General features: G+C 39.5%; 1 protein-coding gene across 7 annotated transcripts in view; it reads left to right on the top strand.

Annotated features, from left to right (window-relative positions):
- Nucleotides 1-26,402, top strand: part of dysf (dysferlin, limb girdle muscular dystrophy 2B (autosomal recessive)) — a 104,936-nt gene that overhangs the window by 37,811 nt on the left and 40,723 nt on the right. For 4 of the 7 annotated variants that reach the window (XM_085395038.1, XM_085395020.1, XM_085395075.1 and 1 more), the window contains 12 exons: nucleotides 1-85; nucleotides 191-268; nucleotides 4,364-4,545; nucleotides 4,662-4,802; nucleotides 4,942-4,971; nucleotides 5,063-5,098; nucleotides 5,815-5,856; nucleotides 7,267-7,368; nucleotides 8,189-8,350; nucleotides 12,599-12,776; nucleotides 12,875-12,948; nucleotides 22,373-22,432. In XM_085395038.1, coding sequence (XP_085251164.1) covers nucleotides 1-85; nucleotides 191-268; nucleotides 4,364-4,545; nucleotides 4,662-4,802; nucleotides 4,942-4,971; nucleotides 5,063-5,098; nucleotides 5,815-5,856; nucleotides 7,267-7,368; nucleotides 8,189-8,350; nucleotides 12,599-12,776; nucleotides 12,875-12,948; nucleotides 22,373-22,432 — 1,170 coding nt within the window. The remainder of the gene's footprint in view (nucleotides 86-190; nucleotides 269-4,363; nucleotides 4,546-4,661; nucleotides 4,803-4,941; nucleotides 4,972-5,062; nucleotides 5,099-5,814; nucleotides 5,857-7,266; nucleotides 7,369-8,188; nucleotides 8,351-12,598; nucleotides 12,777-12,874; nucleotides 12,949-22,372; nucleotides 22,433-26,402) is intronic. The other 3 variants (XM_085395058.1, XM_085395067.1, XM_085395048.1) reach the window with 2 other exon arrangements.

Below are 26,402 nucleotides of genomic sequence, written 5' to 3'. Positions count from 1 at the left end.
AGCAGTATAGAGGACAAGAATGAAGACAAGTCAGTTACGACCACGTTTGGAGTCAACAGGCCTACCATTTCCTGTTTCTTTGAGCGTAAGGCAGCTTCCTTTTTCCTCCCTTTCTTTCCCGTCCCTGTTTTTGTGTGTATAATGATGTGTGTACATATCTGTGTCTGTGTGTGCATTTGTATATATGCAGGTGGCACTCGATACCATCTGCGGTGCTATCTGTATCAAGCCAGAGACCTGCTGCCCATGGACAAAGACAGCTTCTCAGGTACTGAAGACAATGTTGGAACTGCTGCATCATCTGGCAGCCAAAGTTGACCCCAAATCATTTTTTCCAGCAGTTTTGATGATTTTATTTTGTTAGACACCTTTAATGTTGTTTTCCCCCTTTATTCCAATCCAGACGCCAAATTACCGTATATTCAGTGTTTATTACATAAGATGGATTTTCTTCCGTCCCTCCAGAAAGAAATTAGGGTTGTGGTGATTATCGGAGTGTTATGTTTACATATACAGGACAAAAGTTAAAGGCAGTAAAAGTGATGGTGCTTTTAAAAACATACAAAGTGCAAAATTATCCCAAACTGCATTATCTGTAGGATGCCTTCATCTTTCTGTGTCTTAGAAATAGATTTTTCCTGACTCTGGGTGCATAAACACACAAGACAGAACATGGCCTGCAGCTGCAAATATAACTACAACATGAAGCAAAACCTGGAACAATGAAACTCCATCTGTGAATAGGATCGAAAGATCAAAACACAAGGATAGTTACAACAATGCACAACTAAAGAAAAAAAAAAACTTAATTGTGTCCAAGGCCATGACAGGCTCATTGTTGAGGGAGGGTGGATTGTTTCCACTCACTTGCTACTTCATATCAAGTAGCAGCCTGTTTCTGCCACTAAAAAAGACAAAACAACAAGTATCCATAACTCGAAATTTCGAGTTATTTTCTCGAAATTTTTAGTTAATAAGTCGAAATTTCGAGAAAATAAGTCGAAATTTCGAGATCCTTTTTTTCTTTTTTTTTGTGGCGGAAACGAGCTTCCATACTAAGAGAGAGAATAATAAACTTGCATTTAACATGTCTCTGCTGCCCCCATGTGGCCGAAAACATATGTTCATAAGTTAAAACATCACTATTGACAAGTGTCTTTTCACGCTTTGTCATTGCTAACAATCCTTTGACTTTTCAAATAAATAAATAAAGTCTTTAAATGCACCGCAGCAGGCGAACCTTACGGGACATGAAGAAAAAGAAGCTTTGATATGAAGCACCGAGTTGTGTATGTGCAGCTGGTGTTACTGCACTGCAGAGGGAAGCAGCGCAGAAAACAGGCGCACAGAATGAGAGAGCAAAGCACACGCACAAAACAACATGTTTTTCTTCCATTCAGAGAGGTCACGGTAACTGCGACTGCTGCGAGCCTGTGTTAATCAGAAACCCACCGCAGACTCACATGTAAAAACAGAGCTCTCAGAGAACAGACGAATGGATGGACGGACAGATGGAGGGGGAGAGCGATGATAGATGGGAGGTTGGTTAAAGACAGGGTTAGAGAGAAAGAAGCTCAGAGAGCATCCTGGCCACAGACTGACATGATGAATCGCTATCACTCTCATTCACTCGGTCTCCTTAGCACGCACGCACACACACACACAATGTAATGGATGAGAAGAGTTGATGGATGGGCTTCACTTGTGCGTTAATCTGGTGTAACATGGCGTCTGGGCATCCATGATTAAAGACGCTGAGGTCTTTCTTGTTTTCTTTTTCCTTCTGTCTGTTGTCTTTTTCTCTGATTGCCTTTCATCTTTTGTCTGTGTTTCTTTCTGCTTTTCCTGCACATCTGTCTTTTTAAGCTTCTCTTTATAGTTCCCCGTTTGCCCTTTGCCGTCTGCCTCTGTTTGTTTGCTTCTTTCAACCTGCTGAAGCAATGATCTTACCAGAGCAAGAAACTGCTTGCTGACGAAGCAACTAGTGGAGCAATCAGCTGATGAAGTGTTTCTTCTCTTTACATGTTTGGTTTACTTCCTGCTTTGATTTAAGCTTTGTGCTCACAAAAGCCACAAAGAGGCGAGACTATTTTCTCCTAATAGTTTAACTTCTTGAGGTTAAAAAAAGCCCCGACGATCCCTTAAACTGCAGTTCCTCAAATGACCACTTGAAGCTGTATTCAAACTAGTCCATTCCCATGTTCTCATGTTAAAATGACGTAACTCTTTCCCCCGTAGAGACAATATTTGATGACTTTGGAATTTAAGAACTTGTTTGATTAGATTCTTGGTAGCCCAAGTAGGCTGTACAGGCCTCACTAACGTCTAATACACCCAGGTACTTTATAGAAAGTGCTATGCACTGTGCTCACCACTATTTCTATCAAGCTGGCTGTACTTTGTTATTTTTTGCGGTCATTCATGGGCATACTGTACGCAGAAGATTGAGACAAAAGTTAAACATTGCAGGTTTAACTGCCGCGAAGCTCTTTAGTATTTTATTCTGACAGAGTGTCTTTTGTAAGGATCTATGTTCCCTCAAAAAGCAGAAATAAAGTCATGAAGAATGCTTGTGTGGCTTGATTCCACTGATTCCCCTTCTTGGATTTTTTTCATCATTCTTCCTTTAAACTGTATCTAATCTTGGATCAAAATCTCCACATTTAGAGATAATGCTCTTTTCCTCCTGTCCTCTCCTCCCTCCTTTTCTCTTTCTTTCCATCCTCCCTCCTCTCCTCTTTCTCTTTTCCCAGTCTTCGTTTGCTTATGTCCCTCTGTGGCTCCCACCAGGGTCCTGACTACTGCCGCTTCCCCTCTACACAAACATACACACACACACTCTCACTAAAAACACACAAGCACAGACTTACATAACCCCCCGGGGCTGTTTGTATTGTGGTTTTTATGAGCTAATGGGATGTTGGAAATGGACGGTAATTGAATGGGTCACCATGGGTGGTGTGTCTGTACACTGTGTGCGAGTGTGTGTGTGTGTGTCTTAGATATAGGGTTAATTGAGGGCTGGTGGGAAAATGCATCTTAACTTCTGTTTACTCCAATGCTAACGGCTCCACAGAGACTCTTTACCCGGCCTGAAACAACAAACTACTCAGTCTGTGTAACTGTACGTAGGCTACATGTGTTTAATTCAGTGTGTGTGTGTGTGTGTGTGTGTGTGTGTGTGTGTGTGTGTGTGTGTGTGTGTGTGTGTGTGTGTGTGTGTGTGTGTGTGTGTGTGTGTGTGTGTGTGTTTAACATGGAGGAGAGCCGTTTTAACCTGGAATAACAAACTTCCCAGAGCGGCGTTCCCAGCCCTCTGTCTCCAGCTTGGCATTCCCAAGCTGCTGATGTCACTGTGCAGGACGCCAGGACAGTTTGGACATAATCGTGCATAAGTTTGTACTGCTATACTTGCGAGGACCGTCTTTAAAAACTCACTCAGCATCTTCAATAATAACCTTGCTCTCTGCTTTGCAAATTAGGGCGGCAAAAGCTCGTAAGCAGCTTCCAAAACCTTCGCCCAGAAGATGTTGCAACCATTTAATTTTTCTTTTGTTTTCTTTTTTTTTGGGAGTGACCAAAATGAGACCCAGTGTGAAAAACAGAAACTACCGTTTCTGCTTATACATGTTTGGTCTCTCTGAGAAGTTGCATTATATTTCATTCTTTCTAATTTGCAAGTGACAAATCTTCTCATTAATGCATCACTAAGGGCCAGCTTCTTGAAACTCTTCAGTATCCATCAAGCTAGATGTAATAGTTCACCCATCTCCTAAACCCCACTAGTACGACCTCTGTAGACGATGCAGGGTCTGGAGATGACTCTGTTTCACTGGGCCTGTGGGTTGGATACAATTCACTGGGACTCCTTTAAGGCTCTGGATGTTGAGGGGCTGCCCTGGTTGACACTCCTCTGCAGCATTGGTGAAGTTCTGGGTAGGCCTGTCTGGATTAGCAGATTATAGTGGTGGTGGTGGTAACTTTTTAAAGGAAAAGGACCTGAGCTTATGTTCCAACTCCAGGAGGATAATACTCCTTATCCTCCCTGTGAAGGTCCACAGTGGGAGGAAATGGCTGGAAGAGGGCGCTATGGGCTTCCCTTCTAAAATGGGTATTCTCTTGGACCCAGATAAGTGGATGGATGGAACTGTCATGCAAAAAATCCTTTTAATAATCCAGTCTAATACATCAATAACATTATATCTTCCATAGGTAAAGGAAACCCTATAGGTTGAGTAAACAAATATTGAGCCATTAAAAAATAAATGACCTCACTCTGCCAAACGTCCAGACCTTGAGTCATATGTACTCTCACCAAGTTTAAACTAGCGAAAAGAAAGGCTCACAGTGTTTTTCTCTCCAGACCCCTACGCGATCGTATCCTTCCTCCACCAATCCCAGAAGACGGTGACGGTGCGAAACACTCTCAATCCCACCTGGGACCAGACGCTCATCTTCTATGAAGTGGAGATTTTTGGCGACTCCGAGGTCACGATGGCCAGCCCCCCCAATATTATAGTGGAACTCTACGATCAGGACACATACGTGAGTGTTTAAATCTCATGAAAGCTATTTAGAGGTCTTTGAACATCTGTTTGTCTTCCTATATTGCTAAAACATGGATGTAACATGTATGTCTATGTTGTGTTTTCATTCTTCAGGGAGCTGATGAGTTCATGGGTCGCTGCGTGTGCCAGCCCTCACTGACTCGGTCGCCACGCCTGGCCTGGTTCCCAATTCGCAGAGGGGACAAGAACGCTGGCGAGCTGCTGGCTGCCTTTGAGCTTATACGCAGAGAAAAGGTCAGAGGTCAACTTGACACTTTCACCTACTGGTCTTTTTCCTTCTTGTCATATTCAAAGTTTTTAAAAAGGCATGTGGTTCTGATATGGATGCTTTAGTCTTTGAGGACGAGTCTTGATTTCACTGTTATTCCAACAGCCGTCACTTCACCATATTCCAGGTCAAGAGGTACGTTTATCTCCATTTTTTCCCATTCCTTCTTGAATTTTTGTCTTTTCCATTTAACTTTGAAATATAACTCATGTCGTATCACCTACAGGGAGATTTCCTGACTTCCACCCACATCTTAGATGAGGTAAAACCACACCAAGTATTGTACCGTTTTTCTCTAAATTTAAATGTTTGACAGTAAACATGACTGATATGAGACTATCACACAGTCTAGGAGAGTCAAAGAGTAAATATTCATAAAAAAATTTAAATAACTTTTTTTTCCCCCCATTTTTGATTTTTGTTAGGAAAAGTCTCAAAGTAAGCAAACTGGCTAAATCAGAATAATTTATTATGAAGTCCTTTCTTCAGTTTTTCTTTCTGCTGCTTTCTTCATAAACTGTATGTAAAAGATAGAAGGGGACACAGTGATGTTCTATTTTGAAGCCACAACTTTAACATTTTTTGTAATTCCCTGATCGAGGATCGGATCAAACGTAACTTGTCAGTCACAAAGTTACTACACCATGAACAATACGGTGCTTTATGACCTATTTTACTGTAATTGGGAGCCATAATTGACAAAAGCATCTTGAAACTGGAGATCATAAAATAAGCAAGTGACATCAAAGGCAAATAAAAATTAACGCTAATTTCTGCAGTTCCTCCAGTAGCCAGATTCATGGCACTTCTGCATTTGTCTTCACTTCAGCTTTATGCGTCTTGTATGCAGTATACAGCCTGTCTTCCAGTCGTATCAAAAACACCCCACATGTTGCAGTATATTTGTGCAGTTACAGCTCTTTTCATTTATCTTTTGTGCTGAATTATTTTCTTTTTTCTTCATTCTGGCTTCTTCAGCTGATGTTTCCAGGATTCCTCTCTGAAAACCTGCAGCAATGGGTACAATATAGAAACACAAAGTCAAATCCATCCATGGTCATCCCATTTGATGTCTCTGTCCATTTACTGCATACGCTAATAATTTTATCTCACGTGCATGTTAAAAGCCATCCCCTTTTTCTAAAACTTGAAATGTTTATTTACTTATTTTTGATCAGCAGTAATCTAACACTGTGTGGTTTTTACACGTGGTTTGTTGTATGTTGTATGCAGATGCGTATGGAAGTCCAAAGACAGCATGCATGCAGACTTTAAATCATTTTTACCTTTTTTATAGGAGCTTAAGAAAGTTTCACTTTCAGAAGATTCCAGATTAAATTTTATCATTAGTGAGTACAGTTAATAATTTAGTGTCACAGAAAGAAAGAGAACATTATATCATAATCAGATAATGTTTCTGTTACTATAATTACACCTTTTTAGGAAAACATACTGAAGCTCAGAAGGAGAAATGCTTACCGATGTTGTCTTTGGTCTTCTACAGATTCTTGTAGGTGCAAAAATATTTTTGCCTCTTATGCATTTTAATCGCATCTTAATTTTACATATATTTGGATTATGTGGTTTATAAATTTACAATGTAGGAAATTTAAAGTGATGCATATTTTTATATTTTTCAGTCAAACTTAAAATTGACAAACACAATGAGTTTCAAATACATTCAACGTGTTTTATATGATTTTAGGATTAACATGCTTGTTGGGTCTTCTACATTACTTTTGTATTCAAAATATTTAATCCAAATAAATGTTAAATTTGCATGCTTTAAAATACATAACAGGCTGCTTGTTGTAAAGTACTATTTTATGCTTTTTAAAGTGTTTTTTTTAATGTTAAATGTTATTACATTTGTGTGGTATTAACACTCTAAAACAAAATTGATATACTCATCCTAAACATTGTCATTTAACATTTCTTCATGTTTGTTTCCATAGAACAATTCACCTGGCAGTAAATAGCACGGCAAGCTGTTTAAATCGTTGTTGTGCATTCATGTGCTGCTTGGATGGTCCCGACCTGGGAAATTCCTCTTCAGAATTTGATGTGTTCTTAAATTTGAATTTGGAAACAGCAAAAACACTACAGAGATTAAAGACTTGTTATCCAGCTAATAAATGTGTTTTCTGCCTAATCTACGTTATTGCTCATGGACTGCTTTAAACAGTGACAATGTCATATCACCTTCTTGATTAAACGTTAGCCATATAAGTCAATTGATTTAAAGTTTCTTACCTTAAACCAAACCTTTACCAGATTTTTGTGTAATTTCAAGTCACTAAAGTCACCCAGAAAAGGGGATTTTCCTAGTCGGGGAGTCATTTCTCAGATGATTCCAATACTCCATGACTGCACAAATTCTCATTGGTCACTTGTTGATGACCTGCTACTTTCCTGCATCCATATTCACAGCCGGAGGAGTCAGACCTTCCCTACCCACCGCCTCAGAGAGAGCCAAATGTCTTCATGATTCCTCAGGGAATCAAACCTGTTCTGCAGAGAACCGCCATCGAGGTATCACTAATTATCTGCTTTAACTTTTCTGTTTCATTATCACCACCTTCCTGGGTGCTGAGAAACGGTGAAAATGATCATAGTCTTTTGATCCCTGGTACTGATTCTCTATTGTGTTATGTGTGTCTTAATTATAGATGACTTTAGCTTTATTAGTTCCCTTTAGCCTTCCCTTGCTGTTCCCTCAGGCTTGTCTTTGTGTTGGTCTTGTCTGTCATGGTCCTTAGTTTAGTTGTGTTACGTTGATCTAATATTGCTGTTCTGCTGTGTCTCTCTTCCTGTTTTATTTTGGTACATGTTGAACTCTGTGTCCTGTGTTGGGTTTGTCGTCCTGTGTCTTGTTATCCATGATTTGTTTCCACTGTGTCTCCCACCTGTTTACCCCTCGCCTCATTACCATGTGTATAAATTGTCTTGTCTCGTCCTTTGTTGGATCATCGTGTTTCCTATTTCTTGCCGTCCCTGTTTGTAGCGTCACTGTAGTTATTTCTTTAAAGCTCCCAGTGTTTCCCACAAGTTCCTGCTTTTCCTGCTGGATTTTTGGTTTGCCTTAAAGCTTGGTTTCATTTAATGCTTCTCTATGAGTCTGGATCTGGTGTCCTCTTCAGTCATTATATATGATAAAAATCTGTTCAACTGAGAGTTTCTGTTGTTTTTCAGTATTAATATTTTTATAATTTAAACTCAAAGAAACTTAAAGGATCTTCATTTTGTTTTTGTTTTTTTAATTTTGAATATCTATGAGCAGTTTGATAGATTTAATTATTACAAGTCTAAAAATGACAACACCAACACTACTCTTTCTGTGTCATCCTGACAGATTTTAGCATGGGGCGTCCGGAACCTGAAGAGCTTCCAGCTGGCCAGCGTTACCTCCCCCAGCCTGCAGGTGGAGTGTGGAGGCAGCATGGTCCAGAGCTGCGTCATCCGCAGTGTGAAGAAGAAGCCTAACTTTGACATTAATACGCTTCTCCTTGATGTGGTGAGCTATGCTGTACTAGACTTAAACACACAGAGTAATCAGTGCCCACAGCTTCCATGTTAAGGACAGCTCTGCTGTGGTTTGTGTTACTCATTTATCTTCATCAGTGAAACCACAATAATGGCAGAATAGAGAAATTCCTTCTCTTTTTCCAAGAAAATTATAGGTTTCCTTGTGTGCTGCAGCAGATTTTTAAAAATTTATTTTTAGAAAAGTGAATGTTTCTTCAGATAAGAGTTAATTATCTTCCATGGCTATTAGCATAGGCATTAATGTACCATAAATGCAGGGTGGATATGTTTGCCATGGGTATGGTGGAGGGTACAGATGCTTACTGGATGTTCTTAAAGTGGATGTCACTGTAGTACAAGGTCAATAGTAAGCTGAGTTTGATGTTTAGTAAATCAGGGATAATACCTTTAACATCGATGTAGTTTTCTTTGGATAAACCAATTCATCTTATTTTCCACCACTGAAGAGGCAGACATTTCCACCTTGTTCAGGGATCCTAGGAATAAATAAAATATGTAGAAGTTTTATATTTGTTAAGACTTTGTGATTGTGTAATGAAGTTATGGTCACATTTGCACATGAATCTGCAAGTAAGTACATAAAAGGGCACAAATTGCTAACCAGCTGACACTGGTAATATCAGGGGTGTCTCACACACAGTGCATTATCTGACATGTAGTTCAGTTATGGGTTATCAGGTTTTACTAATAGGGTCATCCCATCTCAAGTGTTAGCTAGCTAGTGGTTATTTGGGTGGTGTTAATTAGCCTCTGCACGGCCTTCTTGTTCTCAGTCTTGGCCCCTGTGTACCAAACGGCCAGCACGCTCTCCACTGAGGAGCAGTAGAAAGCCGGCAGGGAGAAAGTGCAGCCGCTGCTGCTCTTTCTTTACCAGGGCGTTGGTGTTGTGGGTCCAAGTGAGATCAGCGAAGATGTCGGTGCCCAGATACCTGAAGGTGGAGACAGATTCCACCCATTCTCCATTTATAATGAGAGGGGAGTGGACCTGTCTGTGCCTCCCAAGTCCATTATGAGTTATTTTGTTTTAAGGAGGTTCAACATCAGGTTATTTTCTGAGCACCCGCAGGGCAAGTTCTCTACCTCTGCCCTATATGCTGTCTATCTATATGCATTTTTTTTTAAATAAAACTTTATTTGGGCAGTTGTTGTAGTTTGAAGGTTATGTTTGGGGTCTTGTATCAGGCTACCAATGTGAAGACTACAAGACTACTCACATGAAATTGGCTTCTGACATCTTTTCATCTCTCTTGTTTCACTAAATTTATTTCCATGTATAAGTGGGAGCCAAAAGTGAGCTAAAATGCCTTGTAAGGCTGAGAGGAATTGCAGAGTTGAATATAGTGGGCTATTATGAAAGAACACAAGTTATAGCAGGTTAAAAAAAAGGGTTGTATGGTCGCTAAAAAAACCCAACTGCATGCACGTCGACGCCTGCGCTCCCCTCGCTGTCACTCTGCAAAGAGCGTTTTTTAATTCACTCATTTATTTTAATCAGACCAGCCGCAATCTTCAGAGCAGGGAATCGTACCAGTCGTTACTTATCCTTCGAATGTAACACTGTCCTCTGAGAATATGTTTCCACTGAGTTTACATTGGTGCCATTGAATTCCACCTAAGTGTTTTCTTATGAAAACCTAAACTGAAATATGGAAATATTAAACACATTTTCCTAACAGCGGCTCCAAACAGGCTAGAGAGTTTAACAATATTAAGGTCTGAAGTTGATCACCTCCGTGTTTTATTATGACAGCTATAACTGGCGTATGGAAATATTCACTTTTTTCCCCTTAAATGCAGATCCTTGCTTTGACTCCTGCAGTTTAATGTTAACAAGATTAAGGTCCTGTTTTGACCACCGCACGAGTGTGACAGCCTCAATCGGACTGTGGGAATGTGCACATTTCTTTTCCCCTTAAATTTAGCCGCTGAACCAATTCCAAGCATTTAATGTTAACAATATTAAGGCCTTAAGATGACTGCGTTAGTGTTTTCTTATGCCACGGGAGCAAAAGAAAATGTCATGGGCATAGTTTCCTTAAATATTTCTCTTTGAAGTGTCTAACCACCTAATGTTAGCTCTCTCAGTTTATTGTGTGAGTTTAGCATCATCAGCCTCACTTAAGCCTTTCTTAAAGCCAGAGAGGTCAAACAGATTACAGTTGCCAGCCCATTGTTTATTTACCTTTGAGTGAGTTTGGATAAATGAGGTTGTGTTGCCATATTGTATTCAGATGTAGCTGCTGTAAATGTTTTGAGGGTTTCATTATGCAGCTGGTTCTTTGAGATTCTTCTTCTGCAGCTCTCTGTAAAAGTAAGAGGGATTGAGGGAACTCGAGCCAGTTGAATTTTATTTAAGTATATAGCTGTTGCAGAAGCTCTGCCAGCTGCAGCACCTACAGTATCAGCATCAAGCGGGAGAACATGCCTGGCAGGTCAAGTGATGGTCTGCTTGTCTTCTAAAGCCTGCAGACGTACAACCCAATGAAGGTTGCAAACTTAAAGGGGGCAGATGTTCTGGACCAAAAGTCAGATCTTATACAGGAAATCGCAAGAGAGGAATGTATAGATTTCACTAAATATGTTGCTACATGTCATTTAAATCTAAATTGAATCCTCTTTAATAGAAGATCATGATGACTGTATGAAAACAGGAAGATAAAATGCTCAGTGTTGATCAGATTTGTGGTTGTTTAGTAACTTTCTAATTGTTTTATTGGGCTGTGGCAGATATAAGTTGTTCTTTCTGCTCTAGTTAAGTCAGCTGTGAGTAATTCTGGAAAGGTTTGATTAGATTTTTTCCATAAACTCACATGAATAAGGTCCATTCTTGGTTTTTGTTTTTTCTTTGCGGTTGTTTGTTTGTTTAAAGAGAATGGGCTTCATACGCTGATATGTGCATAGAACAAAATAAAAGCACATGGAATGTGATGTTCCTACCACTGTGCAGCCATAAAAGACGACAACAGTAAAATAACAGGAGAAACACTACTGAGGAGGAAGTCTGAAAAAAAGCACAGCTTCCCAAAGTGTTTGCACAGGAGTACCTTTAGTTTAAAATAAATACATAATTATAATAATAAATAAGAAAGGCTTAGGATGAAATATCATTTCATTGTTTTATTTTACAGAGCAAACTGTAGTCCTACAACGCAGTAACAGCCTTCATTTTGGACCTTCAGGGTCATCATTCCCAGAAGTTCACAACAGTCTGTTTTTGTAAAACACTGGTGTGAAAATCTCTAGTGTGCGATTAAGATTAATGGAGCCATATATAATGCAAGGAAGTGACACTTACATGACAGAACAAAATGGCATATACTGAAAAGGACAGAGTTTACCGCAACTTGTGTGTGTGTTTTTTATTTTTTTTTGTTTTATCTTTTTTTTTGTGTCACTTTACTTGCAAACCTTATATTAAAATCCTCAACTTATATGTTAACTCAAAGTCCCAAAAAGTTGATTCTTTTCATCTGGATGTCATATTTTTAGTGGGAGAAATGTTTCATTACTGTCAGTGACAACTGATCAATGGCCATCAGTACCATTCACAGAGTTGGGGAATGGCTGCAATCACAGAATTGTAAGATTGTCAATGATCAGTGGTCATGACAATTTGCATATTAATCCAATGATCAAGAAACTGACCTCCCATCCTACTGTTCAATCAGTGGGCTAATTTCAGCGTTGTGCAAAGGTACTGTTGAAAGGTTTTGGGGGAACCTGCAGTCAGCTGAGACTAAAGAAGTCACTTGATTATGAGTGACGAAATGTTTCTCCAACTGAAAATGCTACGTCCAGATGAACAGAATCAACTTTTGGGGGATTTCCTTACCTGGATGATTGAGCATGCGTCAAGACACTTTAACTCAATCAGAATCAGAATCAGAATCAGAATACTTTATTGATCCCTGGGGGAAATTATTTTTTGTTACAGTGCTCCATTTTAAACCATACAATCAAAGTGTTGTATGTACCCTGATTTCCATCACAAAGATGGTATCTGCACCTCTGCAGATTCAGCTATTTCTTCCTTTACATCTGAAAAGGTCCATTTAAGCCTTGATTGGTCATGCTTTGGTGACCAATCAGTTTTAGGCAATCAGCAGCCACAGCCAGTCAACATCACGCAGGCAGGTGGCATAACCAATTAGAAATAGACGTTAAGCAGCCAGACGCTTAAGTCCCTGTGTTTTCATCTTCCTCCATCTCACCACAGAGACTTCCCCAAGAGGAGCTCTACATGCCGCCAATTGTCATCAAAGTCATTGACAATCGTCAGTTTGGGAGGAAGCCGGTGGTTGGGCAGTGCACCATCCGCTCGCTGGAGGAGTACCGCTACAACCAAGAAGATGAGCAAGCTGTGGAGTTGGAGGGAGAGGAGGAAGGATGGAGACGTAAGGCACACAGCAGTGGAAAAAAATAGAGCAAAAATGATTAACACTGATGATAAATGTTAAGTGTCTTCTTTTCCTGTGTGTGTTGGCACGTGTAGGTGAGACGCCCCATTTAATTTCTGGGGAGGTTTTTATTGACATCGATGATGAGCAGCCGCTTGTGTCTGACCAGGTAAAAGAGCTTTTTGTATCAGCTAGTTGCCTAAACCTGCTCTGTGTACACAACACTGTACATTTATTGGCTAATTACTCTGTAGGTAATTACTGGTAATTAGTACTTTAAATAATTGCCACAAAACTGCCTTTAAAGCATCAAAAACACTTTTCTGTTCATCTCTAAATTTCCTCTCACTAACATAAGGATTCTCTGGCTGGGCTGTGACTTTCACCTTCCTGTTGAAATCCAAAATCTTTGACAAAAGAAAAGGAAAAAAAGAGCCTATCCAACAATATCACTCGAATGCAGATAAAATTGTTTATTTAGTAAAGGCTATTTTTCAGATTGAGTTAAAACTGCCAAGGATAGTGGTGAGGAGGGAACCTATATACAGGACACAGCCCTATTAGGCTCATAGCAACAGGTCCCACTGTCTTACCCTTTCATTTTTTTTCTCTTTCTTCTTTCACCAGATAACTGGTCAAAGATTTTTGACATCCCAGTTTGAAGAACACACAAAGTCAATTACTAACAAAATGTAGTCTTTTTAAAGCATTTTTTTTAATATCCCCTCTTACCCCCCTCCTGGTCCACAGTCGTAAGTGGTTTCATTGTGTGTATTAGTGAATAGAAGATTGTATAGAATTAGACCGTGACATAATTTGGCTTTATTGGTTTGGCAGACCGCACGAGGTTCCGTTGAAGGGAGCAAACATAAATAATGCAGCGCTATAAATGCTAAACACACACTCGCAGACCGCAGCTATCGTTGTGTAATCATGTTTGAGGACTGAAGGGAGCTGGAAAGTTTCAGGAGGAATGCATTGTCATCAAACTGTGGTCCCCCCAAAAACGCAAAGTCATTATTATGTTTAAGATGTTTTTGTTGCTGTTGTTGTTACATTTTCTAAAAATAGTGTTAGGAGGAGAAGAGTTACCAGTAGGCCCAACAATAAGTAAATACATGTAATAAGTGCTTTGCTGGGCTATTGATTATTAAGGTTATTATTATTATTAATAATAATAATAATAATAATAATAATAATAATAATAATAATAATAATAATAACTACTAATGGTACAAGAACATGTCTGGAAATGCTTCTGAACCAAACTGTAGTTTGTCAAAGGTGTTTTTTATATTTGCAGCATGCATAACCACACACAGCCAATATAAACTTTCCATTTTCAAGGTTCACCAGTAGAGTTTTGGTCTCTGATGTGATGGGTTTTTTATTCAGAGTCAGAACCAATTTGATTTGAATGACAAAATCAGAATCTAACCTGGGAGTTACTCAGATCCCAAGTTACTCGGAGAGGAACTTTGTATTAGTATCTTGCCCAATGTTATTTGGCATGACGGGGACAGAACCACCAACCTTCCAGTTAGTAGATGACCTGCTCTACCACCAGAGCTACAGCTACCCCACATGTAAACAAAAAATGAATTCAGTTGAATTTAATGACTTGAAGCAATGGATGAGGTCTAGCAGACACTGATTGGCTCCAGCTGCCTGCATTGGCACATTTGTCACTCACACAGGGAGCGATTCACTTGTCATGTATCTCTTCGAAGTTGACCATTGTTCGCCAGTAGGGCTGAACGATTATGGAAAATAATCTAATTGCGATTTTTTGCCCCAATATTGCGATGCGATATGCGATTATTTTTTAAGGTCTTTGTCTTCTGTATTATTAAACAAAGACAAGCAATACATCATATAGTATGGCCAATACTATATTACATTAATTTTAAACTGTTCTTTCCTGGAAGACAGACCTCTGTTATGATGACATGAGGTGATGCATGAATTGATGACTGACATTTTTATTTAACTTCTTCAATCACAACAGTATATTTGAACATACACAATAGTTTATTTTTAGCTTACAAACATCTGAGCATAAAGTGCTGACAAGGAACCCTGGTGTAAACATTAAAATGAAAGTCAGTACAATGTGCAGATTGCAGAAATATACATAAAAAAAATCAGTGGCTTTACCACACTCAGTTTTTCGACATCTGTGAACTACTAGACAGTCATTCAATTAAAAAATAATATTAAATAAATAAAACTAATAAATAAAAAATACACACATCTTACTGATCTCTGCAGTCAGTAACATTACACATAAAGTGCAAACATAATAGCAATTGTATAAACACACACACAAACACGCCTTTAAAATTTAAAGGCGTGAAATTGGACGGTCTAGTTCTGATTAGCGTCACCGCTGTCTCGGTGGAGTTTAATAAACTCGGCCGTCTGCTTCTTGCTATCTAAAATATAACCAGACACTGGTGTAAATTCTCGACTGTCTCATACTTCTGTTTAATAAGTTTTCTGTTTGACGTTTAGTCAGCTGTGTGAAAACCAAGGAGGAACCCACCCGGGGGATTAATAAAGTTTTATTTTATCTAATCTAATAACTTTAATCTCAGCCAAACCGATTTACTCACGAACAAACAAAACACTGAAAAAAGCCCAACAATAACATTTTTAGGTTGTCTAAGTGACTTATATATCACGTTTAACCCGAGCAGCGAAACTCCGCGGTGATCTGAAAATGATGTGCCGGGAGTTGTGCCGTTCTCGGCCGCATCAGTAACCCTCGAGCTCCCGGCTAGCTGTCGAGCTGGTGGGTAGCAGACGCCTCTGAAAACGTCGAAGCACTTTTGCAAATATGGGATATCTTGATAAACCGAGCAGATATTTGATGTTTACACAACTACTTTCTCGCCTGAAAATATGTTAAAAGTTTATTTTGTGACCCAGAAAGATTAGTATGAGTAATTTTAAAACTTAGTAGCGGCCGCCATTGCTGGAAACTGGAGTTTGGCTGGGCCACGCTATGAATTCTGGGATATGGTAGTAATTTGGACAGCCTTCGGCGCGTCGCTGTGACGTAATCGGTCTACAAATGCGGCCTCAGGAGGATGCAGCCCATGAATTTGGACATGTCCAGAGTATAATCGCAGCCTTTGCGGTTAGAAAATTGCACTTGATCATGTCGCGATATTATCGCAAATGCGATATATCGTTCAGCCCTAATCGCCAGTGGACATTTCGGACTCCAGTTTCCTAGGTAATCCGCTAATGTATTCACTACCAGGTCATAGGTTTATCTGTGGTATCTGGCACTCTTATTGACAATCACTTCAGTTGGTTGCCTCCAAGTTGAGGAAAGTGTATTTCAGGACCCGCTTACTTTGTGTCACCTGTAGCTTGAAGTCAACAAGTGTCATTTCTGCGGTGTCTGGTCACCATGGCACTGTACTGGTTTCTGTGAAGACATAGCTTTATAGTCTATTGAAGCAAACACTATTTTCTTGCCTCTCAAATATGTTTTTTATTTTAACAGTTTAACATAAGACCCTGTTGGGGACTGACAAACTTGTGAAGTCAGCCCTATGTGTCCATTAGAAGAACTGCACTTTTTGGCACTCGTGTTTTGGCTTCATTTTAAAGCCCTGGGTTGTTGTCACTTGGACCACCACACTGGTTGAGCATGTTTGTGGGCACTTTTTAGTGGCATTAAAGGAGTTCTAAAAAGTCTCAACATTTAACTCTGTTTAAACTTAACCATACTTTTACGATAGCATTGTGTCATCAAAAATGGCCAGTCTATTTTTCAGCACTTTTAACAGTTTATGGCATATTTCTGCCTCTATGATCATTGTATGTTAGGTCAGAGGGTAGGAACAAACAGCCTACATGATCATTAAGGTTAGAAGTCTTGCTCTTACCTTTGGAGATGGTAAAGGTACTGGCACCCTTGTCTACAATCTTTATGCTAAAATACCCATCTGGCAGCCATGATAAGAAAGTAAACACTCATCAAAATATGAAAATATTCCTTTAACATAACTAAAAGAATAGATGAGTTGTCTCTGCTGGTTGGTATTTGCTCTGAACTGTAATTATGCAAAACCAATGGTTGCCTGTTCAGAAATCACTAAAGACAGTGTGGCAGGCCTTGGAAAATGTTCTGCAGTAATGTTTAAGTGTGCAGGATTTGAAGTTAATGGGCTACAACATGGAAAACCACTGGATTGGCCCCTTTGAGAATACTGAAGTAACTTTTGAAGACAGTGAATCTGCAGAGGACTTGTGAGTTTTCTGGAAAGAATTCCAAGCTCGTGATTTCTGTCAGCCTCCTCTGTGAGAGTAAAACAATTCAAGACTTCTGTTTTGGAGCCCTGCACCTTCTTGCTGATGTCTATTACTTCTTCTTTTCTTCTCCTCAGTTTCCCCTCTCTGCTGTCATCAGCTGTCAGTCATTTTATTTGAAGACCCTTGGTCTTCCTCCTTTGCTTCTGTCTATTGTTCTCCCTCTTCTCTCTCCTCTGCACAATAAAACGATTATTTGGTTTTCATTCTTTACATTCAGCTTTTCCCCACACTACTTTTATATCACTTCCTGCCACTTTCCTTCTTTGCAAAATATCCAGTGGTGTAAAATGGATGCTTAATTGCCAAAAACTGCAGTTCCTCAAGTAGCCACTTTGGACTTCCTCGAGAAGTGAACTACCCCTCATGGACTCCCAGGGTAAAATGACCAACTTAATAGGAGAAATGCCCAGTCATATGAAAAAGAATGATTTTATAGGACTCTATGAAGTCCATAAAGTCTGTACTACCTACACCCTTACTGCTTCCATAGGATTTAAAAGGACAAATTACAGACAGATGCTGCTTCTCAAATGCAATTGGTTGATTTGCAAGGGTTGCCAAGACAAAGCCTCTTCCCTCTAAAAAACAAACAAACAAAAAACAACTATTGGCATATGGCCTTGCTTTGCCAATTTGCTTCTTGGAACATTGTGTAAAGACATGGCAAAAGTGGTGTCCATAATCCACGGCACCACATTTCAAGAAAACTAAATTTCAGGCACAGCAGTGGAGGCCTGAGCATTGTGGCTTGTTTTGTAGGCACAGGACCTGGGCACCATGTATTGACTGTGTCGACCATGAACTTATCTATATACCAAAGTATTCTAGACTCGAATGTGGGGCCATCTGTCCGACAGATAAAACTTGTGCCAAACTGGGGCTTAAAGTTAGGAACACCGCCAGTTTGACTGGTAGATGTGCCAACACAGCTGACTAATAACACTCACTGAACTTGATAACTTAATTGCGTTTGTGCTGCTGCTGCCTTTTAGCATAATGACCATTGGCCCACAAGGTAGTAGCTGATGTCTCAGTGGCCTTTTACCTTGTTTTAGATGCACTCTCTAAATCTGTTTTTTGTTGCCGTCTAACTAACTTCTTCCTTTTATTTATCAGTTGTTGTTCCTTCTTTTCTGCTCAGTTTCCTGGCTCTTTTTAGCTTTTACCAAATTATGTTTTTCTTCTGCCTTCCTTCCTTGCTTCTTTTCCTTGTTACATAAAATTTACTTAACTCTATTCCCTTTTCCCAGTAAAACCTCCTTTGCTCCATCTCTTCTTCTGTCCTTATTTTCACTCATTATGTATCCTTCCATTCCTTACATCCCTCTGCCCTTTCCCTTCTAAATTCCTTCCTACTTTACTATCTCTATTTATCGCCATTCTTGTTATCTTCACTTTAGCCATACTTTCTTTTGCGCAGTTTTCATCTATTCAGTAATCCTTTCATCTCTCCATTTTATTGTTCTCCATCTTTCTGTTTTTCAAGCTTGCTTCACCTCTGTTTTTTATTTTCCCTCTCCAGTCAACCCAGTTTTTCTCACACTCTCTCTCTCCATCCGTCTTTTGCCTTCCCCTCTTTACCCTTTTAATTCATTTTCTCATTCCTTCTTCCCTTCTCTATCGATCAAGCTGGCAGCTGTTTTAATGTGGCAGCTCATTAGGGGGAATCCTCATGTTATCCTCCTCAGTTTCCTCTCTCTCGCTTCATTGTTGTGGTTCATCAGCCAATCATCCCCTCACTGATCCTTTCATCATCTTGAAATGCCTGCTGGAATTTTTCCCTTTTTTAATTTCTCTGTGCGGCCCTCCTTGGTATCCCTTAACCCACAGGCGCCACAAAAGCTGCGCGCGCGCGCACACACACACACACACACACACACACACACACACACACACACACACACACACACACACACACACACACACACACATTTGTGTTTCTGTCACTTAGAGAACATTACATTGACTTTAATTTATCTAAATGATAATTAAACCCTTGACTAAACCTACCAAAACTTCATGTTAAAACTGAATGATCAACATTATGGAGACGTGTTTATGCATTTACATCATAAGGAAAACACATACACACAAATACGTGCACTATTTAACATAAGGAGACATCATGGGACTGTCTCTAATATACTGCTGTTACCTCATTCTTACGACACTGACCATTTTTCCATTCTCTTGCACTGATGCAAAACCTCAATTGCCTTGTTGTGTTTGACGGGGGAGGGCAGCGGTAAATAAGATAAGATAAGATAACCTTTATTAGTCCCACACGTGGGAAATTTGTTTTGTCACAGTGACATGGGAGTTCAAAAAAATATGTACAACATGAGCTAAATAAGCGAGGTTAATTAGTGCGTCTGCGGGTGTTGAAATCAGTGTACACTCCCTGACATTAACACCCTTATCCAATTAAAATGTGCAGTTCATCATCAGAACAGCTTTGTGTGGGTACAATAACAGTCACGCAACTGGATGATAAATTTGCAGTGACAGCTTAAAAAGAAAAAAGAAAATCTGCACTCTTGTCAACCCAATTTGCAGATTCAGACCGGGCGATGAGTTAGAAGTTGTAAATTAATGAAGCAAAGTGTGACATTTGATCAGCAACAAGCAGCTTTGTTTCAGCGGATTCTTTGTACTGCTGAAATTCTTCGTTGCACTTTAAAAAAAAATGCAAAAAACCCAAACTTGGCGCACAGCTAACTTGTTTAATTAAATTGGTCTTTGATAATCAATCTTTGTGGAGCTTCATCTGTTTCTTCTTAACTTGAAGATTGCAAACTTTTAAAGAATAAAAGTGGGATGGTGATCAGTTCACAGCTTGTGCAAAATAAAATGATTAAACGCTGAGGTTTCTTCATGAAAGTCAAAGTCAGCAGAGACATGTGGCAACCAGTTGTAGTCAAATCGAATCAAGTGTCCAATTGGATACTTGAATATTGGAACTATAGATAACTAATTTATTTATAGTACTACAAGGACATCGCTGTCCACAGTTTAGTGGACAGTGATGTCCACAGCAATTCATAATGACTCCACTCCCTTATGTGAGAATTTTGTGTAATTCAAGCTACCATCACACTCACACCCACCTCTGGATGAGTCGTCAGCTTTTGCGGCAACATCATTGCCAGGGAATTTGTCCACCCACCACAACCAAACTCTTTATTGACTTTCCATTGGCATTGTTTTCCTGGTGCCTTGTGTGCCATCACCACATAATGCATTTTGAGGAGGCTGTGGTCACTTCACATTATTCACTGAGATCAGGTTGCATGTAACCTTGGTTAAACATGGGTTGAAAACCACTTAACTTTGTTCTGATTTTTAAAGAAGTTTAGCATTTAAGAGCTGCATTTTTTTTTTGTGAATTATTGCTATTAGTTCAGATTGCTCCAACCAAACAAATACTGATACTCTGTTTTCCAATTTGAAATCATTACACATGTTTGAAAATTCACTAGGGTTTACTACTATTACTAGGGCTGGACGATTTTCTCCAAAGTCTGGGACACTATCCACTTCCATAATACATACCGTTTCACCAGCAGCAGTAATCCCGGAGACACAAAGAGAGACAGACATAGTCTTCATTTTCCATTTCCATATTTAGTAAAATCTTTTTCTCTTTCGGCCTATAGTTCATCTAAGTTTTTCAGTCTCTCTCTCTACGCTGCTCTTCCCTGTACTCCGCAGTCAAAAGCTCAGCAGTAAAATGACAAACATAAAACCTGGTTAAACAAAAAGTTGGATCTGCACGTGCACAAGCATCCTTTTTACAAGAGATCGCACAGAGTAGTGAGATAGATTCTCTTTAATAGGAATCTTACAATAATCAGTTGGGAAACAAGCCAAATATCACTATTTAACACGATTTGTTAACTTTTGGCAGTCATTCTGACCATCGTCGGTTACCTGCATCATCTTCCGTGAGCACAAACCTACTTTCCACCCGTTTTGCTACTCAGGCTTTTGGTTATAAAGGCATCAGTATTTACCCCTTAGACCTGGCAGAGGTGCTCCAAGGACTGTCGAGGAACTGTCAGGACGTGGGGATCTGACTGTGAAAACAAGGTCACTGCATGCTTATTGAGTACTGACATGTAAATAACAAGGTTGGCCCAACCTAACATAAACGATGCTTTCATCCTGATTTATAACTATTATTGGACTATAAAGTAAATTAAATTATAGTAAGAGTTCAGACTAATGTAAGAGGTCATAAAGTCATTAGGAGTTTTTTCTGAAGGTTCTATTGTTACAAATATCTACAAGTTATGTCCATACATTTTTTTAATATAAAGTCTACCACTGCAAGGTGATGACGGCACAAAAATACAATAACTGCATTCAGATTTTCCCATCCTATCTTTGTTCTATCCTTCTCTGTTCTCAGCTGATCTCTAACTTTGTCTAAACACTTGAGGCCAGATTTACTGATGAGTGGTGCGAATGCAAACTGGCCTTTAAATTCATGTGAGTTGTGTTTATATAGCACTGTACAATTATACAGTGGTATAAAAGCAAAAATACTGTTTGTTTTTATAAAGACTCGCAGATGCTAGTAAATCAGTTTGAGACACATAATTTACTGCTAATTATGCATGATATGATGCATGGTATGATATTTAATACAGGAAAAAAAGGTGTGTTTTTTATGTTTGATTTTGAAATTAACTAACTGTGCGATGAAATAAAAACAGCTCAGCTGTTGTAAATCACTCATGTTTAGTAAATCTGGCTCTTTGTCCTCCTAATCTAGGTTCTGTCACAGTCCATCAGAGTAAATTCTCTGAAGTATAAGGCCGTTACTAACCCTAACCCCAATCCTTCTCTAATGTGTATTTTGGTGGAAGATAAAACAGATTTATTGCTTCTGTATTTTACCAATATCATGGAGAAAAAAAGGCATATTCTGATTGCCTTGGGTTAGAGTTGGGGTTAGGGCTGTGGTCATCTACAGTGATGACTTAGACCTGGGTATCTGCATTTCTTCCATAGTGGTGACAGTGATGTTTCTGTGTTTGAGTCGCTGATGTCCCTTCAAATGTTAGTAGATAATGTCTAACAGTGTCTAATGTTGTAATTTTCATGTATATTTCTAATATCATGTTCCTTCTTTTTGAGTGATTAACACTTTCAAATTGTCTTTTATGATTCATCATTGAGATGTGTTGCAAATATTGAAGCTAACTCTAACAAACTAACCTGAAAGTGTGTGTTTCTGTGTGTGTATATATGTGTTGTAGCTTGCGGATGGAACCAGTTCTGCTATCATTAACCTTTCAACCTCTAGTTCCAGCCTTCATGTAGGTAACAAACTCATCTTGTCATTCATTTCATTCATTGAACAAGAATGTCAGTCATGCTTTGCATTTACTTTTCATTGCACTTGTTTTTTTTCATCATCCATCCATACATCATGCCTCCCAGCCTCCCACTTAATTGTCTTTTTTTCACATACTAAAGAAAAGTGGATACTTACTGCAAATCTGCTCATATTGGCAACTGACTGTCTAGATTTTTTAAAAAGGTCTACACCAGAGCCAGGAAATTTTTGCAGTGGTCGCCAGGCAGAGGATAGTAGTGGAAACTGATGTCGCTCTTATATTGAACACAGCATTGAGCCAAATGTTCGGTCTCCCTTCTTATCATTTGGCTCATTTGTGCACCACATGCACCATGAGACAAGTCTGTTACAACTCAAGATGTTAGCGAGGTTGCAACTGTTGATAAAATTCATACAGTGGATGTTGTTAGGAGTCCACAAGGAAAAAGCTGCTATAAAATGAAAATGGCTTTCAAAAAAAAAAAACTCCCAAAGTTTACATTTAAATTCAAGTTACTGTATGTAACTCTATTTTATTCATTTGTTTCTCTAATGGATATCATCATTTGGCTGTTTTCCACTGCAAAACAGCAAAGTGTTTTATCTTTTCTTGAAGAAGGTCTTTGCCACTCAGCAAAAACTTGTTGAAAAGATGTTTAATATGCTCTCAAAATACAATGCTGGAATTTGGGTAAAAAAAACAAACATCTAATGTGAAATGCTGCTCTTTCAGGTCAGTGAAAATATGTCTGGAAAAAGGTTTCTCTTTATGTCTGACACCTCGGATTCAAAACCTGAGGGTTTTTTTTTGTTTTTTGCAGTGACATTCATTACTTATTACTGCACCAACAACTTATAGTAGCATGTGCCTGCAATAATGAGGCCTTTTCATGTGGAGTTTGCATGTTCCTCCATTGCCTGCATATTTCTCTGGGTACTCCAGGTTAGGTTCCTACTCACACAGGCTCAGTAACAGCCAGCAAGCACTCACCAACCAGTCAGAGACTAGTTGCCAGGGGATTGCTGACAAGTCCTTATGCCTGTGGCCCAGTGGTTCTTATCTGGCAATAGGTGTGAATGTGAGCCCTCACTTCCAACCAGCTGTTTTTCAGCACTACTTAGAAGCACCTACCTGCCTATTATACCCCAAAAACAGGGCTGAAAAGACCCTATAAATGGATGGGGTCCAAAACAGTCTGTGGGAATTTTTTTCCATCTCTAAGTAAAAAAAAAACAAAAAACACACATTAATTAGTAAAAAGGCAGTCAAAATCTAAAACTAATAAACAATGTTTCAGGTGATGCCAGGTCACAGTGTGTAGACAGTAGCACAGTTTTAGTTTTGCTATCTATCGATGAAGTTTATTTAAAGTAAGACACATTTGAACTTGGGGTGGGGGGGCTCCGCTGCTTGTTACATTCTTCTATTTTATTTATCTAAGCCAGGTCAGTTTGAAGACTAAGCATGACCCGGACCAGCCTGAGCACACAAACATACACATCCAGTAGTGCTCTTTCCTTTCTTGCTCGAATTTGGGGGGGGGGGATTTCTTCCTCTCCAAACAAAGATATTTGTTTTATTAAGGGTCAGATATTTAAAGCAGTCAAATTAAAAGCTCAGTTTTCTGTCTGGCCATGGCCAAAGTCAACAGAGCTGCTTATAGATCCTCTATACCACAACTCTCTGTGAGCTCTTACTAAAAGACAGAGGAGGGATGGATGAATGAGAGAGGGAGAAAGTGACTAAAAGAGAAGCAGAGAGAATGAAAAGAATCAGAAAAGTTTCAACTAAAGGAGCAAAAAGAGGCGGCTAATATCTCACGGCACCAGAGAAAGAAAGCATGCTCTCTCATGTGCCGTAAATCCTGGCATCCTTAATCTCTGGGTCGCAACCAAAAGAACAGGTCATGCGCGTATGTCTGATGATTACCAGATTACTGCAGCAGAGTGTGCGCTCAGCAGAGCCGCTTCCAAAGCAGATCAGTCAGATTTAGTTTCAGAGTTGGAAAAGTTTAAGAAGATCGGCTGTCAGGAGCGTCATGGCTCCTCAAAGCTCGGAGGCTCCAGCCCCCCTTTTGTGATATCTGAGATCTAACGTCGCTCAGATGGAAAATGAACATTATATGTCACGTCTCATCGGCAGAATGCGTGCACGATGACAGTATATATCGTGGTTCAAACCAACCTCTGTGTTTTCTCATTTCCATAAGGAAACTGGATTTCAAAAATCTGTCAGGTCACTATAATCTGGTTTTTGTGTCTGCTTTTTCTATCGTTGTACCTCTGCCATTAATTCTTATTAGAATTATTCCACTTCTTCTCCAAAAAGCAGTCAGTTTTGGTTAAAAATCCTGCTCTGAAAATGTTGCAGTTTACCTCAACTTCCATAAATCCTTCCTGGCTGCTTTGGATCCAGAGAAACTAACTGACATGGCTTTGTGCCAGGCGACTTTGTGGCATTTTTGGGGGTTTGTGAAACACACATTTATGGCCCTATAATGACACTGTAACCAGAAACAAGATGTCAAAATAGCTTAGTAAATCATTATTGTTTTTCTTGTTCTGCTAATTTCAGCCACAGGCTGATGTAAGCTGCTGTTCAACTCCAGAATCTGAGCGCTGCACATATTTGTTGCCCAGACCATCATCCAGATGTGTCTGTGCTTTTAAAGATGGCACTGGTGTACTTTTAAGTCTATCATTAGTCGCAAGTTAGTGTTTGAACTTTCAGATATCAGACAGACTTTCAAAAAGCTCCTGTGAAAAGCCTTATTCACTCAACATCTCCCTGACAGTAGAAGGACATTGTTTACTGTAGCTGGTGACCATAGCGGACCATTTAGCAGCTAAAGATGCAGACACAGATGCTTCCCACATTATAGAGAGCCTATCCGACTTGGCATCTGAGGCCAACAGTCAACATTTAGGTAGTTAGGGCATCAGGGTTAAGGCTATCTGTTCTTTTTTTTTTATACTTGTTAACCTTTATTTAACAGGACAGTGGAGAGATACCAGGAAAGCCAGGATGAGGGGTAAGACGCACAGTTACTGGCCTCAGGGCAGATTCGAACCCAGGCCTATATGGGTTACCTTCTCAACCCAGTGGGCTGAATCAGTGTCCATGACTTCCTATTCTGTCAGTTAATGTTTGCTAGTCCTCCATATATGATTCCCAATTGTCTTTGGTGTTACATATAGCATGGACTGTTTACTAGCAGCCACAGCTTGCTCAAACAGTCAGTAGCAAATGCAAGAAAGTTTGTTATTTTCAAAACCTGTGTCGCTTTTTGAGGCTTCTGAGGTTCTTTTAAATTGGGGAGAATGTGAGAACAAATTGTTTTCTGCATAGCAGATTGGCTTTTCAGATAAATGGGCTAGTCGGCGGTATGAGTTTAGAACAGCATATGAAAAAAGCTTTCAGAAACTGGACATGCTGTAGATTGAGTCAGCCCTGTGTAATATCAATCAATGATAGCAAAGAAGACATTCATTTATGTGCAAATGCCACAGATTTTTACTTGAGGTTTGCTGTTCTGCCTTGAAACCGCAGTGGAGCAAATGACAAATACATGCAAACAGTTGTGCCTAAGAAGCCAACATAGTTTTTCCACTTTCTTCACACTGACCAGTTTATTTTAGAGGTATGGAATGAGGTCAAAGAAAATTTGAGTTTTTGGCAGAATGGCTTGCTGCTTCAGAAAATTCTCCAGTAGACAACTGATCTTTGAGTAGGAAAAGTTTTTGATTCGGGTGCTTTGAAGTCAACGTTGCCGGATTGGTTGAAATGGACCATACAGTACGTTTTTGGCATAAAATTAGAGGACACTGCACGGTTTCCCACACCACCAAAGTGAGCCAACATATCCAACCAAGCAGCATCTATAGCTGAAAACTAAGCTTAATTAGTGTGAAAGTTCTCAGTCATCCAGGTCATCATCTGGACCGCTAAG

This window comes from Rhamphochromis longiceps, linkage group LG3 (genome assembly GCF_057381845.1).
Source record: "Rhamphochromis longiceps isolate RC_006_pf linkage group LG3, R_longiceps_female_GT1.1, whole genome shotgun sequence".
In the NCBI taxonomy this organism is placed as follows: domain Eukaryota; kingdom Metazoa; phylum Chordata; class Actinopteri; order Cichliformes; family Cichlidae; genus Rhamphochromis; species Rhamphochromis longiceps.
The sequence above is the reverse complement of the archived record's forward strand: the minus strand, read 5'-3'. Positions and strand labels throughout refer to the sequence as shown.